The sequence below is a fragment of the Lepidochelys kempii genome, chromosome 5 (genome assembly GCF_965140285.1).
Source record: "Lepidochelys kempii isolate rLepKem1 chromosome 5, rLepKem1.hap1, whole genome shotgun sequence".
Classification (NCBI taxonomy): domain Eukaryota; kingdom Metazoa; phylum Chordata; order Testudines; family Cheloniidae; genus Lepidochelys; species Lepidochelys kempii.
The window spans coordinates 91,852,894-91,872,650 of NC_136384.1; the positions used below are offsets into that span (position 1 = coordinate 91,852,894).

The window sequence follows — 19,757 nt, forward strand, 5'->3', positions numbered from 1 at the left end:
CCTGGTTTTGGGTGCTTGTGACTAAAAACCAAAGACTGCCCTCAAGATTGAACTGTTTTAGCCTTATGCTCAGCCAAAGCCCAAAGAAGAGGCTTTTTAAAAAAAATTAGTTTGGGGACTTCTGGGGTATGTCTACACTACAGCTGGAACTGAGCCTCCCAGCCCAGATAAACAAACTTGTGCTAGCTTGGCTCAAACTAGCATGCTAAAAATAGCAGTATGGATGTTCCAGCTCCAGCGAAGACTGAGATAAGAACCCAAGCTCACATCCAGGGGGTCAGGTGGGCTTGAGAGCCTGAGCTGTCACACATGCTGCAACATCTATCCTGCTATTTTTAGCACACTCTAGTGCAAGTTGGTCTATCCAGGCTAGGGGTAGAGACAGGGGGACCACTCCTAATTGTAGTGTAGAATTATCCTGTGATTTATTTTTGAGATTTTGGCAAAAGCCCATTTAGCTAGCTTTGAGTTATCAAAGTGTGAAGGGACAGATCGTCTCATGTCAAAAAAATTTAAACACATTATTCTGTGTACTTGGATAACTCAAGAACATTTTAGGTTCCAAATTGCTAACTTGCCATAGACTTAATCCTGAAAAAGTTTTCGCGCCAGACATTTCTTAAATTAATTTCTTCAGATGTGATGGACCACACCCTACTCTTAGTTCCAATGGATAAATCCAGAATAACTCTACTGAAAGAGGACTTTGGCCCCACAAAGTTATAATTATTAGAAAACTGCACAATGGATTTATCAAATGCAGGATTTTCCACCAGCATTATTCCAAGATAACAAGGACTAAATACAAAACAAATGCAAAGCTGCATCTATTTCTAGGATTACATACTAAAATGTGTGTGCACGTGAGAGAGAAACATTCAAATAAAATGTAATCAGTTCAGTTGTTGCAATTGTAATTCTAGTGTGATTATTTAAATGTACAGTCAGTCCATCACAATTGTTTTTCCAATTTATATTTTGTTTAAATCAAGAAGAAATGTCAATGCCAAAAGTCTATAAATGGAATTTGAAAGTGGGGTAGGATCATTAGTGCTGTTTCTGTCCTCAAAACTGCCACAAGGGAGGGGAGAATCTGCATTCTAATACACCTATCTTCGCCTGGCGCTCAGTGCCATTTTGGAGAGGTTAGCTAGGAACACTGGCAACATGCTGCATGGGCACTTTCAGTTTTCATGCATGAGCGCGTGCACACACACTTCCTTGCTGCAGAGCATCCTGCATCTCATCTACGGCCATTATTTGGGGGCTGGGTTCTTTGGTACTGTAACATCTACATGGCTCTCCCTGTCACCAGCTCAACATCTGGTTATTTTGATATAAAGCAGCCCAGCCAGACCACGTTGACTCTCCTAGGTCTGCACTATAATAGGCCAAAGGCCAGGATTTAGTCCAGCTGTAATAGATAATACCCATTCTGCGTGCAAAGTGGCTCACTTTAGGGCTTGGCTACACTTGCGAGTTAGAGCGCATTAAAGCAGCACTGGGTGCCCTAACTCACAACCCGTCCACACTGGCAAGGCACTTAGAGCACCTGGACTCTGCAGCTGGAGCCCTCCTGGTAATCCACCTCCACAAGAAGCAGAACGCTTGGTGCTGTCTTGGCTGAAAAGCCCCAGCAACAGTGTGAACGAGGTGTTGCATAACTGTGCTCTGATTGGCCTCCAGAAACATCCCATAATCCCCTTAAATCAAGTGGCCACTCTTGTCATTGTTTGGAATTGGCTGCAGGAATGCAGATATGCCCTTTCAAAGCTCTGTTTCTGACAGCCGGCTGTTTATCTGCTCTGGAACAAAGCAACTGTTAGTGTGGAATGTTGCTTGAGAGGCAGGGGGAGGGGGATCTGCTGCTGTCTGAACTTACAAGACAGCATGCTGACATGCTCTCCCCCCCCCACATAGACACAACACACTCCCTGTCACACTCCACCCCACCCCACCCCCCATTTGAAAAGCACGTTGCAGCCACTTGCATGCTGGGATGGCTACCACAATACACTGCTCTCTGTGGCCACTGCAAGAGCTGCTAATGTGGCCATGCCAGTGCGCTTGAATCGGACAGTGTGGACACACGGCAGCGCTTTCTCTACTGCGCTCTCCGAGGGCTGGTTTAACTCACAACACTCTACATCTGCAACTGTAGCCATGCCCTTACAGTCCTTTCAGGAGACTCACTGTAATTTCCTGACTTTAACATTTAAAACCTCAACCATAATGTTGCCTTAAGGTGATTTCCCCTCCATGCCCTTCTCTACAGCTACATATCTGCAGCAGGCATCAAACTGTAGAGAAAGGCAAGGGGACAGCATTCTTCATATTACACCGACTACACCTTGGCCCTGCCTGCATTCCCCATCTGCGCAAGCAATATGGCATTCAAGAGGTGCTGTGGAGGCTAGCAGTTAATGTCACTAACACTTTTGTCCTGCCACATTACAAAGTGGTGGGGGTGTTTGACCTACCCCTTCTGAAAACAGTACCTAAATCTGTTGCTGCATGAAAAGTCTAAGTGTACTTAGGTTCTTGTGGCTATAGCAGCTGGCTTTCTCTAGAAGTGAAATTGTTGGCAATGCCTTTATTATGGAAGCTTTACCCCTTTTATTCTTCTAGTTTTATTGCAGGGGCCACTTTAATTTCTTGGATCTGTTTTCATAATACAAGAACTAATCACAATGGCAAGGTAAAATACACATTCATAGATACCAAAATATATCACAATATGACCATCAGATTTTCAGAGGGACAAATTTTGTCCTTAATTACCTGCGGGTACCCGAGGTCAGAATTTGGCGAGCAATATTTGCCAATAAAGTTTACCCTTCTACATATCAGAAGGCCTGCAAAAGTGTATCTTGAGGGACTTATCAGAAGTATGTATGTTGTTCCGTGTGCACTTACATTTACTCTGACTCACCCACTGAGTTGGACTTTGAAACTTTAGGACTTGATTCTTCACTGCCCTGTAACATTTGCAGTCATTTACCAGTGCAAAGTGTCAGCATAAAATGAGCACACTCTTTGCAAACCAAATAGAACCATTTTGTGACACTGCAGTGGGTAGGGTTTTATCTGGCATACTTCCTTGTCTACCCCACAGACATGCTGGGAAGATTAACTATTTAAAGAATTAATGTTTGTGCAGTGCTCTGAACATGTAAAATGGTATGTAAATGCCAAATATTATTGCCAAAAAGACATCCTGTATTCCAAGTTCTAACCTTTGGATAGTAAGCATTTGTTTTAAAAACATTTAATGGAAAGGTTGGGGACTACCATATGCAGCACAGAGCTAAATCCAGAGGGATGGACCACATCCCACAAAGGGCTTTCTCCACACAAAATCCTCAGCCCCACCCAGCCAGTCTGCCTGGCTCAACCACTAACACAAGGCCCAGGGAGGAGTAGCGTAAGTGTCCCACTTTGCCTCTCATTGGTAGACCTTGATCTGGCAAGCCTATGAAGTGCTGTCTCACTAGTCACCCGCACCAAATCCACAGTCTGACTATAAGAGAGAGAGCTGCAAAAACCTATCACAAATCTCTGAGGCATGCAGGGGTGTGTGGAGATACTCTTAGGTTTTTTTAACTGAAAATATTTTCCATTCCATCTCCTGGTTAGTCCCTCTACTCCATGTTATTTCAGTAGGGTTAAGAGGTGTCCCTTTTGCATCTTGCTCAACTATCCCTATTATTAGCTTTCAAATTTACATCTACCAATCTGTAGTTTAATATCATCCCCATATGGTGGTCTCTCTCTCTCCCCCCTCCATCACATATCCAAGTGTCAGTATATGCCTACTCCTTCCTGAAGAGCCTAATCCTGTGAGCCACTGAGTACCCAGTCATCCATTGAAGTTAACGGGAGTTGATAGCACTCAGAAACTTACAGGAGGTGTTTAGTACCTTGCAGGAGCAAGCTCTCAGAATCTGACTTTTTGTACAAACTTTTTTCCTTTTACTGCTACTGTGACCGAGGAACCTCTTAGTGCCAACTGGAAAGGGGCAGAGAGGGGATGATAGGGGATTCCTGTTATCCCCTGAGTCTGGTATTTACATTCTAGTAAAGAGGGTCATGTAAGGTCTTTAATTAAAAAAAAAAAAGCCTGTCTGGTCATCAATATCATTGTGAAATGTATGTACAGACACTATATAAAGAGTTATGTATATATACTGAAAATTATGTTCATAAGGTATGCAACCAACAAAAGTGAAAACTGATTGTCAGACAAGAGATGTTTATCCTAGCTGTTTATATGTAAGAATGCTAATGGTTGCCCCTGCTAAGTCAAATGCTAACAAAGAGCTGCCAGAGACTTCAGAAAGAAACTAATAAGAAGAGAAAAATAGCCCAGAGGTGAGGGAAGAGACCCCGTCTAGAGGTGCACAAAGATTTGCTTGAGCATATTGGAGCGGGAAAAGGATATACCTAGTCATCCCTCAAGTAGGAAGCAAATGGACAAGAAATTTACTTCATGAAAGTGGGATCTCCCCCAGACTTTGTTGAAAACACTAGCAAAAACTTTGAGTGAGATAAGCTTCTTTAGACAAGCGGGTAACTTGCTAGTTAAATTTAGGGTCCAAAGAGCAAGTTATGATTTTGTTTTATATGTAGCCATTTGTTCCCAATATTCTTATTCATTATTACCGAAATGTCTGTTCTTTGATGATAAACTTATTCTTGTTTTCACTACAGAGCAGAAACTAATCGCAAAGTCATTTCCATGTTAAAACGTTTCTACCAATGACTCTCCCAAAAACTAATTATATAGTATTTCCAATCAGCTCACTTTCACCTCTCTCAATAGCTTATCCCTCTAAGTAGACCTATGAACTATGAATTAAGACAAACAATTTAAAACTACAATGAGTCTCAAAGAAAGCAAGAACTAACAGTCAGTATCTTTTAGTTACTGAAAAATGGTCCAAGGATAGTAACTTTAAAAAGGGGGAAATGGAAATATCAGAATAATATTGTTTTTGGGCAGGACTAGAACTTGCAGGCTCTTCAAGAAGATACTGAAACACATGCATAACTGTGAGCATGTCAGTAGTCCTTACTGAAGTTAATAGGACTGCTCTCATGCAGCAAGTTATGCATGTGCTTGAGTACTTTTACACAATGGGGGCCTAGGAGAATTACAAAGATCAAAACCAACGTACATATAGGAAAAACTGTCCAAATTACAAAAAACACACCTGCATTAGTTCCTCCTTGGAAAAAAAGGGAGGGGAAGCTATGCTTTAATATTTCCAAACCACTTAAAGACAATTTGATGCCCCAATTGCACATTTGCTAAAGTTTAATGACATGGAATGGAATGGAATGGAATGGAATCAAAGCAATAAAATTTAAATCAGCTTAAGGAAACTTAAGTCATGGGCTATTTCATCCAAATAACCGTAAACTGAGCAGGATCCAAACCCACCTAGAACATAAAGGGTAGTTTGGAAGCACTGCTGAAGATGGACTTTCGCACTTAGTCAAATACAACAAAGCTATTATATAATAAGTAGCCAACTGTTTTGCAGATTTTTCTCCCAATATTTGGTCCTCAAATTCTTTGTGTTAAAACAAGATTAATCTCCTCCTGATGGTACTTTCTACAACTTAATTGTAGATGGTTAGGACCCAATGCCAACACTATTCAATTTCACAATGGTTACACGTAACTGTTTTTGGTTCATCTTGTAATAGTTTGGGGAGCCATATCAGAAGAGGCTAAAAAACATATTACTATCAGGTTAAAAAGAAATTCTGTAACCTAGGCTAAGGCAATACTTTATTAAGCTTGGATAAAGTTTTCAACAGCACGTAAGTCACACGGACTTTCAATTCATTATTTTCTTTTTTTAAAAGGTCCCTAACCCATGAAGGACAGCCCAGAGATGTTAGAGAATAACTGCAAGTTTACAAACTGCTCTGCTGTTGCGGTATAGATTGGGTCTTCATCAGGGATGGGTTAACACATTTTGTCTAAATCAGCGTCAACTAAAATACCCTGGGTTCAAAAGCATGACTTTCACTCAGATGTTAGCAGGTGCAAGTTCTGACTATACAAGAGAGACTGGAGAAAAGGGGAGTGAGAGGGGAGTAAAAATAGGATGAAAAATGAGCAGAGAGGTGGGATGAAAAACCAATACAGAGACACAGAGGAAAGGAGTAAAGAGGGGAAAAGGAAAAAAAACAAGTTATAGGGGCTCTCACTTGTGCAAATCTCATTTTTAATGGAAATTTTACTCTCTCTGAGATGTAGCATAGGCTTCCCTACAAGCAGTAAAACATGCTTTTTATAAACATTGAATCATCAAAACATTAACTAACTTACAGGAGAAAAGATAATGAACTCAGTCTCCCCCAAAAAACAGAACTTTGAAAGGATCACAAAAACTCCAAATCCAAGAGTTGGGCCACCAATAGCTCTAATCCTCCGTCTGGGGATCATAGAATCATAGAATATCAGGGTTGGAAGGGACCCCAGAAGGTCATCTAGTCCAACCCCCTGCTCAAAGCAGGACCAATTCCCAGTTAAATCATCCCAGCCAGGGCTTTGTCAAGCCTGACCTTAAAAACCTCTAAGGAAGGAGATTCTACCACCTCCCTAGGTAACGCATTCCAGTGTTTCACCACCCTCTTAGTGAAAAAGTTTTTCCTAATATCCAATCTAAACCTCCCCCACTGCAACTTGAGACCATTACTCCTCGTTCTGTCATCTGCTACCATTGAGAACAGTCTAGAGCCATCCTCTTTGGAACCCCCTTTCAGGTAGTTGAAAGCAGCTATCAAATCCCCCCTCATTCTTCTCTTCTGCAGGCTAAACAATCCCAGCTCCCTCAGCCTCTCCTCATAACTCATGTGTTCCAGTCCCCTAATCATTTTTGTTGCCCTTCGCTGGACTCTCTCCAATTTATCCACATCCTTCTTGAAGTGTGGGGCCCAAAACTGGACACAGTACTCCAGATGAGGCCTCACCAATGTCGAATAGAGGGGAACGATCACGTCCCTCGATCTGCTCGCTATGCCCCTACTTATACATCCCAAAATGCCATTGGCCTTCTTGGCAACAAGGGCACACTGCTGACTCATATCCAGCTTCTCGTCCACTGTCACCCCTAGGTCCTTTTCTGCAGAACTGCTGCCTAGCCATTCGGTCCCTAGTCTGTAGCTGTGCATTGGGTTCTTCCGTCCTAAGTGCAGGACCCTGCACTTATCCTTATTGAACCTCATCAGATTCCTTTTGGCCCAATCTTCCAATTGGTCTAGGTCCTTCTGTATCCTATCCCTCCCCTCCAGCGTATCTACCACTCCTCCCAGTTTAGTATCATCCGCAAATTTGCTGAGAGTGCAATCCACACCATCCTCCAGATCATTTATGAAGATATTGAATAAAACCGGCCCCAGGACCGACCCTTGGGGCACTCCACTTGATACCGGCTGCCAACTAGACATGGAGCCATTGATCACTACCCGTTGAGCCCGACAATTTAGCCAGCTTTCTACCCACCTTATAGTGCATTCATCCAGCCCATACTTCCTTAACTTGCTGACAAGAATACTATGGGAGACCGTGTCAAAAGCTTTGCTAAAGTCAAGAAACAATACATCCACTGCTTTCCCTTCATCCACAGAACCAGTAATCTCATCATAAAAGGCGATTAGATTAGTCAGGCATGACCTTCCCTTGGTGAATCCATGCTGGCTGTTCCTGATCACTTTCCTCTCATGCAAGTGCTTCAGGATTGATTCTTTGAGGACCTGCTCCATGATTTTTCCAGGGACTGAGGTGAGGCTGACTGGCCTGTAGTTCCCAGGATCTTCCTTCTTCCCTTTTTTAAAGATTGGCACTACATTAGCCTTTTTCCAGTCATCCGGGACTTCCCCGGTTCGCCACGAGTTTTCAAACCATTTATATTTACAACCATTCTATAGCAGTGCATTATGTTTCTCCTAGTCTGAACCAACAGCAGCAGAGAAAGCAGTAAAAAGCTCTATTTGTATCCATTTATCATAAAATAATATAAGGCAGGGAAAGAACTATCAAAATAAAGAATATTTGGTTCAGGTTAAAATAATATTTAAGTTTAACTCAGGATAACAGTTCATCTTTCCGTTTTTGAGTTACTTAATTTGTCATTTCTTTTTTGTACATTTTGAAAAAAAAGAAAATCAAAATATATACCATAAAGTTCAGGATCCAGGATTGGGCCACTACCTGAACAGGAAAAAGAGAACAGAAAGAGTTTGTAAATATCTTGCAAATGTGCATGAAGAGCAATAGTTTTTAGGAATTCTGTTCAGAGCTAAAAGGTTATTAGCCATAGCAATGATATTATATAATATCAATTGTCCACAAATTCAAATAACCGAAATACATTGTACAGGCTTTTTATTCAATTACATTTTTAATTATTTTCAGAGACATGCAAAATATCAACATTTGCTTCATATGAAAGATCTGATTGACACCTAGCGCTAACTTGAGTTCTGGCAAAGACAGTTATGGTTCCAGACTGGGCCAAATTGTGCTCTGTTACACGGGTGTAAATCTGAAATAACTACAGTATGTACTATTCCTAAAATCAATGGCAAAACTGTAGTTGATATTAATGGGACCAGAATTGGCCTGTTAACTTCAATGGGAGAGGCAATGACTTGGGCCAGGGTGTATTTGGCCTTGTAATCTATATAGTAAGATTCCAGAATTATCACTTTCTCCAGATTTTACTCTCAAGCCTAGAACGTCCATTAATCAGTGTGAAGCGATGGAACCAGCTACAAGCATGGTTGAGAACTTTTTTGGTTCAGAATATCACCAGGTTCAACCACCAGTGATATCTGTGGTCTGTTACTGTCCAGTTTTTAAGTTCTCAGCCATTTTTGGCTTGTGTACACCTTACAAATTATACCCATAGGACAGCACGACCTTTCACCTAGTTCTTAACTTAAATCACTATGAGGAAAAACTCCTTTAGAATTGTGATATTGTCAGCTGGCAGCGTATCACAAAAGAATAAGGGTCAAAGTCACTAATAGACTAAGCAGCACAACTTCATTAACTCTACTTGGAATTGCACTGCTAAGGATCCAATTTCATAGCTGATCCCACAGGCAGAACTCTCATTGAAGAGAATGAGAGTCCCACGTGCAGGCCAACTAGATAATCAAGTCCTTAGCCAACTAAAATGGACAAAACGAATCTACATTTTCCAATATACAGTTCTGATGTCGTTTTGTACCTGTTTCTTACTACTGCATATATCTGGGCATGATCCTGCAAATCTTCAGTGCACAGAACTCCTTCTGTTCATATTATAGCATCAATCTATTTCCACTTGGAAAGGTTTTTTTTTTTTTTTTTTTTATTATACACTATCTTTCAAGATGCCCATTTATACTTATCTGATATTTTCTATTGTATTGTGTAAGTCCGATACAGTAATCTCCTAATTACGTTTTCTCTATATTTACTGTTTGTTCTACTTTTAATTAAAATTGTAATTAAATTAAATAAATTTAGTTAAAACATATTTAAACCCTTTAAGTAGGAAGAACAAACTCAGTGGGCATGATTCTGCTCGGATTTACACCATTGTACTTCAGGAGTAACTCCACAGCAGTAGAGAGTTACACTGGTACAAAGCCATCATAAATTAGGATAGGAACATAGTTAATTGATGCTTCTTTTCTTATGCTAAATGCTTGGGAATCTGTGGTGAGAAGTAGGACAGTAGGAGCTGCAAAACATCTACAAAATGCAACAGAGTATCAGGCTCAATTTTTAAAATGCCTTTGCAGACATTTTAATGCTTAGAAAGTTATAATGCAGATTAAGGTGCCCCCATGAGAATGGCCCCTCCAGCTGTAGAAACAAACATCAGGTGCAATGAGCATTTGTTATCTAACCTCAAGCTACTTCTGATGTGGCTTCTCTCTTTGAAAATCTTCATCGATACAATTTTTTCCCCCAATATAAAACATTTGAATTATGTGAAAAAATTCTCAGGAGAGACCCAGTACACTGGCAATTGTATATGTTTGCTATTCACAATCTGAAGGAAACAAAGTATTTGGGCTAACTCATGAGCTCAATAACCTCAATGGCAAAACTTCCATTAGATGTCAGTGGGACTAGGATTTGGCCCTCAGAATTAAATTAACTCCTGGTCCAACTAGGTAGCATTAGAGAAAGGATTAATTTAACCCATTAGATCACAGATTAAATAAAGACTTAATCCCTGCCTGTGAGGTAAAGGCTAGGAAGTAACATATTCCATTCAGTTACCTTTTATACTCACTAAAGCTTTCATCTGAAAACCCAAAAGTTCAGGGAAAGTCACATTTCTGTCTAGCTATCCCCTTCATAAAACTATGATAACAGCTATTATTTTGATATTTCCATTTTTAAGTTATTGTCCTTGGACTGTTTTTCAGTAGCTAAAATATACTGTCAATCCTTTATTATTTGTTTTAGTTATTCCAAGTTATTCCCAGTTAGTGGGATGAGCCAATGAAAGAGGTGAAAATGAGCTGACTGGACTGTATAATTTTTGGGAGAGTCACTGGTGCTTTAACATGGAAATGACATCAGGACTAGTTCCTGCTCGGTGACTGGATTTTTCATGGAAACATCTTCAGACACTTCTGTCTGTGGACGTGGGGTATCTTCTGAAATTAAGAGCTAAAGGTGTTTTCTCCTCCTTGAAAAGGATTTTTCAGACTCTTATGTTCATCTGGAAGCAAACTGAACATTTGCTCTTTAGACTGTCATGGGGGGGAGGCAAAGCTAGCTATGAAGTTTCCCAGATAATGGTGCCTTAGGCTGCCCTGATCCTGCAACGAAGAGGTTCAGATTATAAAATCCTCAGAGAAGTGACTGTCCTTGCATGTTTGGAAAGTGCCCAGCACACAGCAAGTGCTACCATAAATAAATAGTCATAAAAATAACTTGATGAAGAATTCAACTGAGAAACTACATGATATAGTGGCCTTTTGAGATTATGTGACTTTTTAGGCAACCCTTTCCTGGAAGCATGACACTCCCTCGCTATTCTAGAACAAACAAAATGCGTTTCAGATAATGTTACCTCCAGTTAGGATGGCACCTATCTATCTATCTTGGCAAGTAATAAATAAGGAAACTTACGTTAAGCAGCTGAACTAATGACCTTGAATTAGGGTGACCAGATGTCCTGATTTTATAGGGACAGTCCCGATTTTTGGGTCTTTTTCTTACATAGGCTCCTATTACGCCCCCCACCCCATCTCGATTTTTCACACTAGCTGTCTGGTCATCCTACCCTGAACCAACACCTCCTACTTAAATATCACCTCAAATATAGGGATAGTTCAGAGCTGTATGAGTCTGAATGGCATTGATCCATCAAGCTGGATACATACACATCATAAGACACATTCTGTAGGCAGAGAAGGGTTCAGACGGATTTCTGCTAACTTGCTCACACAAAGATATCTGTGATGTATATAGATAGCTATAGATATGAGGCCAGGAACCAAAGCTCCAGATCACATAAATTGGCCCTTACTATTTAAAACAAAGGTTCTAGTGAAATATGTGGTTCACAGTGATAATTGTGATACCATTAACGTGCTCCAAGTACAAATTAGCTCTCTACCTTTATGCCTGCATTGTCAGCCAAGTATCACATGAGACTGTCTGTTCTGCAAAGGGCACAACGTAGGCTGAGAAATTCTTGGAATGGATCTTATCTGCATCATGACTGATGCAAGTTTTAAGGTAGAGTATTATGTTGATGATCTCATGCTTGAAAGCGCTTGATGCTTCATTTTTATTTAGTTTAATCATTCATTTTAGTTTCTATAGTTTATGGGTAGGGGTTTTTTTTTATTTGTCTTTGTTTTTAGCTTCAGCACATTTGCCCATAAGTGATGTCAGAGTCACAGAATCAGTTCAAAGCTTGATGAAGATACCTTACCCCATTAAACATCAGGGCTGGCATTTAATTTCTATCATGCAGGCATGGAAATGAACATAATGCCTGGGTGTGGGCCTATCTTCATGCTTCATTGTACAGTATGTTGGACAGACAATGAAACTACAGAGTAACGATATAACTGAACAAAAGCCTTTTAAGGGCTCCAAAACTTGTGGTTGTGCTTTAGATAGCAACAATTAAATCTGAGTGAAACATAAGGAGATTCTATTTTTTACCTTTGACTTTATTTCAGCTTCCAGGGCAGAAGAGCTGGGAGTGTAAAAAGGAGGAACCCAGATCAACTCTGTAGGACCTGCTAAAGCCCAGTGTCACAAATAGCATTCTGTAAAAATCTCATAAAGAAAAACTTTTGGGGAGTCTGCCTCGGTAGATGGCTTCTTCCAGTTAAATTTTAAGACTGGTTTGTAGCCACACATTGCATATGTAGTGATTTTTAAGATAGGCACATCCTATCTGTGCTTATGATAGTCTCTTCTACAATGTATTTATGAAACTTAGTTTCCTCAGAGAATGGGGTTATGCATACAGAACACAACATGGATTGTCTCTGAGATTTACAATTTAATTATGAATTAAAAACTGAAGGAATAAACAAACACTGTCTGTATAAATGGAAGGATATGTTAAAGTCTGATTTATAATTAAAAATGCCACTACTGGGAAAGGTGGTTTACATTTTTAACCTGAAGGAGAAAATGTGCCAATAAAAAGGCATTTTGTTCAAAGAAAAAATTCACTTTAAGTTCAAAGTGGCCTTGTTAAACTTATTGGGAAAACTGTTTATTCTTCTAAGCGAATGCAGCCAAGTTAATATCACTTTCCATTTTAAACAGTATGTACGTAAAGTGGACTGTTTTATTGAATTGTTATAATGCACTTTTGGAAGCTGCCAGTAGCTGAAACCATGGTCTGTTCCTGTAACAATTTTATTAAGGAAAGGACTCTAGGGGGAAAAGGGAGGAGAGAAGCTTCTAAGAGCAGCAGGAGTAACTAGAGCTCTCTCTCTCTGTTCTGTATCTACTCCTACTCAAGCCTGGAAGAGAACAGTCACATACCTCATTGTTTCGGTTAAAACAGCTTGCTAGAAGTACTGAATATGGCATGTATTTTCACTAGTGGTAACTTGTAATGAAGGTGAAAGAATGAAAATCTGGAAGACTAACTAGCCAGCTCCTCCATCACTGTGAAATATTACATAGGACTGGACATCACTATTTCAACTGACATGTTATTGCTACTAATGTTTAGGGGAAATGAAATGTACACTAGTGCCCAGATTTTCTGACACAAATGTGCAGTTTCTTGCACAAAAATGCATGCACATTTGCACACCTGATTCCCCTTTGCAATCAGCATAAGTTTTCATACCAATGGGCAGATAGTTGCCTGCCATTTAGCCACACAATTACTGTACATGTATTTTTGAAGATCTGGGAATAAAGCATCAAACCAAGGCAAACAACACATTTTGTGTAATCCCTGCAGTTTATTGGGTACCTCTCATATCCTGACTCTGCCAAGGATGCAATAAAGAGGATTGATACACAGTGGTTATCAACCTATTTATAACTGTGGGCCACATATGTAGCTCTCTGTATGTTATGTGGCCTGCATCCATACATACTACTTGTATAGCCCTGAGGATGTCACATGGGCTGAAACTGTGTGCTGACTGGGCCCCAAGCAGCTACCGGGCACAGAACCACTGATATGGAGTATAGCAAACCACAGATAAATGTCCCTCCTGCCTCTTGGTTATTTATTTTCTCTCTTGCTCCCTCTAGTGTCCTAAAGAATGTAGTGGCATCTACATGCGGTACTGCACTGCAGAATTTTCATTAATCTTCTGTTTTCTCTAGACACTTGTACATGGTCTTATGGATACACAGCTTAGGCCTAGTACTTCCTAAAGGAGAGCACCCTCGATTCATATCAAACTGGCACTCAACATTTGCGGGATCAGAACATATATGTTGGAAAAAATACTTCAGAAAAATAATTTTTAAAAAATTTTGTCTGGGCATGGAGAAAAGACACAGAGCGGGATTCACGAAAGAGAGTTACTATGAGGCTCACTTCATAAAATCTAATTGAAAAACAAAATTCTTAAATGCAAGGAGATTTTTTTTAAGAAGCAATTATCTGTAAACATCTACAACAAATTATTTTAAGAGAAAACTTTACGAGAAAAATAAACTGGCCCGCAGTACTAACTCTACATAATCATCAAGATGCCATTGCTAATATAGTAAAGAAAACTCACCATCTCCAGGCATTGACATGAAATGAGCATCAACCCTTTTTTCATCTTCTCCATACTCATTCTTCGCCAGTAAGGTATAAGCACCATTGTTCAAATGGGTAGGGTTGTCCAACTGAAGGCAGCCATGGTATTCACTTTGATTGCTAACATGTATTTTAGTACAGATGTATTCAGACTCATTCAGTATAGCCCCTTCATAGAACCACTGCAATGAGGGTTTGGGGTTCCCTTTCACAGTGAATGGAATGCACCAGTGGTGGTCCGGGGTTGGAGGTTCAATAAATGTGATATTTGGTGCAACTATATTGAAAAGAAGAGTGAATAACATCAGAATATCCTAAATACATTTTTGCCCTCAAATTCTTGAGGGCATTTTTTAAAATCATTAAAGCTAATAAATTGGAAGCTTTGGAAACTACAGCCTTGCGCTTATGAGTGCAGATATTCATAAAGGAAGCCATCAGCTGTGTGTGTGAACTGAATTCAGACATGAAATGGACAATACCTCAATAAAGATTCTTTAAAATGAGATGTGTGAACTGGTTCCAATAAATCAAGAACCAACTTTAATAAATCATGCAGGTTCAGTGAAGGGTTTTTTATTACTCCCTGTTTTTAACCAAAACACTTAAGTACTATTTTAAAAAGGGTATTTAACAGTTGGCCAGAATCAAGTGTACTGGAAATACATTCAGATAGGCATGAAAACTTTTAGATGATTTTCATCATAGAACCATGGAACAGACTTATTAGTTCATTCACTGAATTCCCCTGCTACTGCAGGATCATTTCCTATAGTAATTTTCTAGTACTTTGTCCAGTCCAGTTTTAAATTGTTATGGGCTTCTACTATTTCCCCTGGGAGGCTATTCCACAGTCTTGTACATTATCTCACTGTCAAGAAGTTTTCCTTGATATTCAGACTGAATTTTCCTGTGTTAATTGCATCTAATTACATCTAATTATGCCTTTGTACCAATCATATTGGTGCCAATCCAAGATTCCGTGTTTACACCATTCCAGTATTCGTAGCATATATTCTTTCCCTTAGCTACTTCATACCCAATTTGAAGTATGAAATCATAAGGAGTTAATCTATAGCTACTTCTCTAACAAAGATTTTTCTCTAATAAGCATGCTCATTTTTAATAAAATGTGGGGGTGATCTGAACGATCAATATCTGAAGCTTGTAAAAACAGCCTACTTAATTCACTTAAGAAAGATTCATATGAGAGCTTAGAGTTAAGGGGTCAATGTTTTATCCCCTGTGCCTATCCTCTTCTCCTGGACTTGACAGATAAGTAGATTATTTCAAGGCCAAGGACAAACTAATATACGCCTGAGAAAACTAATGTTACAAGCTGATCTTTTTTTAATTTAAAACAAAAAATGTATCAGGGTTATTGCCTTAGATGAAAAGTTTTAAAATCTCAAATTATTAATAACAATTTGACCTCCATCTTTGATGTGTGGGTATTTTTATATGTATACAAAATACACATGCGCCCTTTTCATTTTTACACTGCCATTTGAACATTCTGGACTTCAGAAATTTACTTTTGGGAGTTCAAATTGGAAGTTGATAGGCAGCTATGAGAGCACAGATATGTAAGGGTGCTCCGAGCAAAGTAATAAAGGGACAATACTACACAACAACTGCTGGTTGTGCTGTTCCTCAGCATTAAAGGCAATGCTGTTGAAACAAGAATATCACCTAAACATATGAACACCTTGCATGCCCACCAGAAATATATACCCCAAATATTTTGTGCTGATGTAGTTTAGACAGCAGCTGAAATTGTATGCAAGCCTGTTTACGTACAGAACACCACAAGGTCAGCAGAAGCTTGGTCTTCTCCGACAATATTTTCTACTATACATGAAATCCGTATTCCACTGTCCTTAGATGAAACATTCCTTATGGTTAGGGAAGCAGGACTCTTACTTGTATTACTCTACAAACGAGAAGAAAAAGTATTTGGCTTGAACAGAGTGTAGAACAGGGGTCTCAAACTCAAATGACCATGAGAGCCACATGATGATTAGTACATTGGCCCGAGGGCCACACCACTGACCACGCCCCCACTCCACCCCTTCCATGAGGCCCTGCCCCACCTCTTGCCACCCCTTCCCTGCCCCATTCCAACCCCTTCCCCGAAATCCGCACCCCAACTCTGCCCCCTCCCTGCCCCCAGGGGGTGCAGGGTGCAGCAGGGGACTCAGGGCAGGGGGGCGGGGTGGGCAGGAGGCTCAAGCGTAGGATGGGTGCAGCAGAGGGCTTAGGGCAGGGGGTCAGGGTGCGGCAGGGGGCTCAGGGCAGGGGGTTCGGCTGCAGGAACGGTTCGGGGGCGGGTCCGGCCCGGTGCACACCGGGGGCAGGGCAGGCTCCCTGCCTGCCTGCCCTGCCCCCGCGCCAGTCCGGGAAGTGACAGGGGGTACAGGGGTCTGTGTGTTGCCCTGGCCGCTCCTCCAAGTACCTCCCCTGAAGCTCCCATTGGCCGGGAACAGGGAACCTCGGCCAATGGGAGCTTTGGGGGAGGTACCTGGAGGAGCAGCCAGGGCAACATACAGACCCCTGTGCCCCCCCCCTCCCCCAGGTCCTGGCCGCTTCCCAGAGCGGCGCGGGGGCAAGGCAGGCAGGTGGGGAGCCTGCCCTGCCCCCGATGCGCACCAGGCCAGAGCCGCTCTTGGTAAACGCTGGGGGGGGCGGGGTGGTGTGTGCAGGGAGCTGGCAGGCTGCAGAAAATAACCTCGCAGGCCGCCGTGTGTTTGAGACCTCTGGTGTAGAACAAGAGAGACACTGGAATTAGAGTCTTTCAGTTACCCTTCCTCTTAACCTTATTGCTAGAAAACTGAGTGTTATATTTGCACAACATTTTATTCAACGTTGTAAATCAATGTACTGGGCCTGATTCTGGGGGCCTGTGTTGATTTACACACATATAATGCCACTAAGGAAGATGCTGATACATGCCTTCCTTTGACTTCAATGAGATCACATCAGGAATAAATCAGGCCGGTTGAGTTATACCCCTCAGTGGTACTAGTTGAAGGAAAAAGGGAATATTTCTACTCTGTGCACTGCACAACTTCAATGACTCAAACATTTCAAAACATCCCAAACTTTCAGATAACTAGGGGTGAAAGCCAGAACCCCAAGTGCAGATGTCGAAGTCAACCACTTGGCTCCTCTATTCCCTGTCCTGTAATATCCAGTCCCTCCCTTCATCTGCCCTCCTTCCCTTGCTCCATATGGCCATAGTCTACAATCCTCCTAGCTCCCACTCCCTCACTTTGATGGCTGGCTCGCCTTCCCTCTCTCCAGTCCCCTACCATGGCTCTGGATAACTTCTGTTTCCATGTTGAAAAGGCTGATTCCACTGCCTCTGACTTTCTTTTGTTAACTACTTCATGAAATTTCTAACTTTGGACTCACTTTCCCATTCACTGCCTTATTAAACCCCTAGGCCTGGAGCCAGATCCTGGCTTCAGTGGAGCATTGCACATCTACCCCAGCTGAAGATCCGGCCCCTAATCTTTTCCAGTATCTCTCTCTCTCCAATTCCTGATCACCATTTGTTTTTCTTCAAATTTATTACTTCTTATCTCCTTTCTTCCACCTCATCATTTACTCCTAAGGTTCATCTTGCTCTTTCTCCTCCTATACTCCTCCCAATCAATGCTTTACTGTTACCTCACTCTGGGCTTTACACCTTTACTCACGCTGTGGGCTCAGCATGGTCTCTCACACCTTGACTACCAAGTTCCCTCTCTCCTCCCTCCACTCTCTCTTGAAAGCCTCTTCCTATCTTGAATCTTTCCTACAGTAAGCTGGTCTCTTCCACCACCTGAACTAAAGCCCATGATTCATCTTACGTGTGCTTGAGCATAGGCAGATAGAAAAAAAAACCCCACAGTTATTGCCTCAGTGTTTTGTAAAGCACTGTGTACATTTACAGCACTAAATAAATCATAAAAATCACCATATGCGCTGCAAAATTAAAGTACATTGTGATGAAGTACAAGTAAACTGGCACTCTTAAAACAAAAAAGTTTTGCTTCTGATCTCTTAAATTGGTTTCTTAAAATGACCTCTGGTTTGTGTCTCTGGTCTTTAATTTCATGTTAAATATAAAGGAACCTTTTTTAAAAAATTAATAAATGAACAGCTAGGACTATTGCTTTAACATCTTAACAACATCCTTTGCTGGGATTCTTCTTAATATGCACTTAAGTGCTGAGCCTGCAATTGAATCTCTACTAAAGGGCTCCAGCACCTGTAGAACCCAATAACTTCAATGATACTCCCTGAAGTATAAGGATCCGCCCATGAGTGTCACATTTCAAGATCAGGACCTTAAGAGACTGTCTTTTTTACAACACATAGCACAATGGGGCTACAGTAATACAAATAATAAAAGTTAATAAGGGTGAAATCCTAGCTTCATTGAAATCAACAGCAAAACTGTTGACTTCAGTGGAGTCAGGATTTCACCCCAAAGCTAGCAATGTAGCTTTACTCTACCCGTGAGCAGCCCCATTGAAGTAATTGGTGCTCAGCAAGTTCAAGGGGGCATAGATCAACATTCATATTGCACTCCCCATTAATACCTGGCCGGGCCCAGGAAGCTAATGATCCAACCAGCAGACCAAATTCGGTGACGAATCCTGGTCATATGCCACATGAGACACATTGCATGTACGCTAAGAAGAAGCAAGTTCAACAGTCCATTCATGGGGATTCAACTGCAGGATCGGGACCTAAGTGCACAGTTAAGAAAACTCCAGTGGCAGTCAATTGGACTATATGCATAAAATGAAGCACATCGGTTGCTGTTTGCAGGATCAGAGCCATTTTCTGGGATCTTTCTTTATAGGAGAGGAAGGAAAGAAGACAGACAGAAGTAGCAGCAGGAGGAGAGCAGAGAACCAGAAACAGACACATGAGGGAGAGGAGAAAAGGAAAACAGAAGAACAAAATATAGAATGGCAGGGATAGTGGTGAACAGTAAAGGAGTTTAAGAAGGTACTCTGTTATACTACTGATGAGACTAGTGTTATTCCATAGGTAAGGCTGAAGCTAGCCTTCCATTACAAGGCACTCAAATTTCACAGGCATAAAATTATGCCAAGATAGAATTTTTCTGGAAAGTTTGAAGTAAATTGAAAAAGGCACTTTGAAGATAGGAGAGTTTTTAAAAAATGAGGTGATTTCACTTCTTGAGCATTATCCTACATTTGTTCTGGTGCATAACTCAAAAAAAAAAAAAAGGCTTAGCAGAGATTCCCCCAGTTGTTTTAATCTGTTGGCTTTGGTGAGGACTGGTGCATTTGGCTAGTTTCAGGCAGGTTATTTTAGCTATTAAATTCAGTTTTTCTGTACTTTACAGACCCCCTGTGTTCTTAAATCTGCACAACCCCTAAGGAGATGCTATACATTTTACACAGGTCCATGTATATGACCACAATGGAGGAAGTAACAAAGGGTTGAAGAACATGGAAG

At 41.0% G+C, this 19,757-nt stretch overlaps 1 protein-coding gene across 5 annotated transcripts in view; it reads right to left on the reverse strand.

Moving 5' to 3' along the window:
• Positions 1-19,757, reverse strand: part of NTRK2 (neurotrophic receptor tyrosine kinase 2) — a 272,799-nt gene that overhangs the window by 200,096 nt on the left and 52,946 nt on the right. For all 5 annotated transcript variants that reach the window (XR_012159057.2, XM_073345037.2, XM_073345042.2 and 2 more), the window contains exons 8-10: positions 16,077-16,209; positions 14,254-14,553; positions 8,195-8,227 (exon numbers count right to left, since the gene is read on the reverse strand). Coding sequence is in view for 4 of the 5 variants with exons in the window: in XM_073345037.2 (XP_073201138.1) it covers positions 8,195-8,227; positions 14,254-14,553; positions 16,077-16,209 (466 nt within the window). In the remaining variant the exon portion in view is untranslated. The remainder of the gene's footprint in view (positions 1-8,194; positions 8,228-14,253; positions 14,554-16,076; positions 16,210-19,757) is intronic.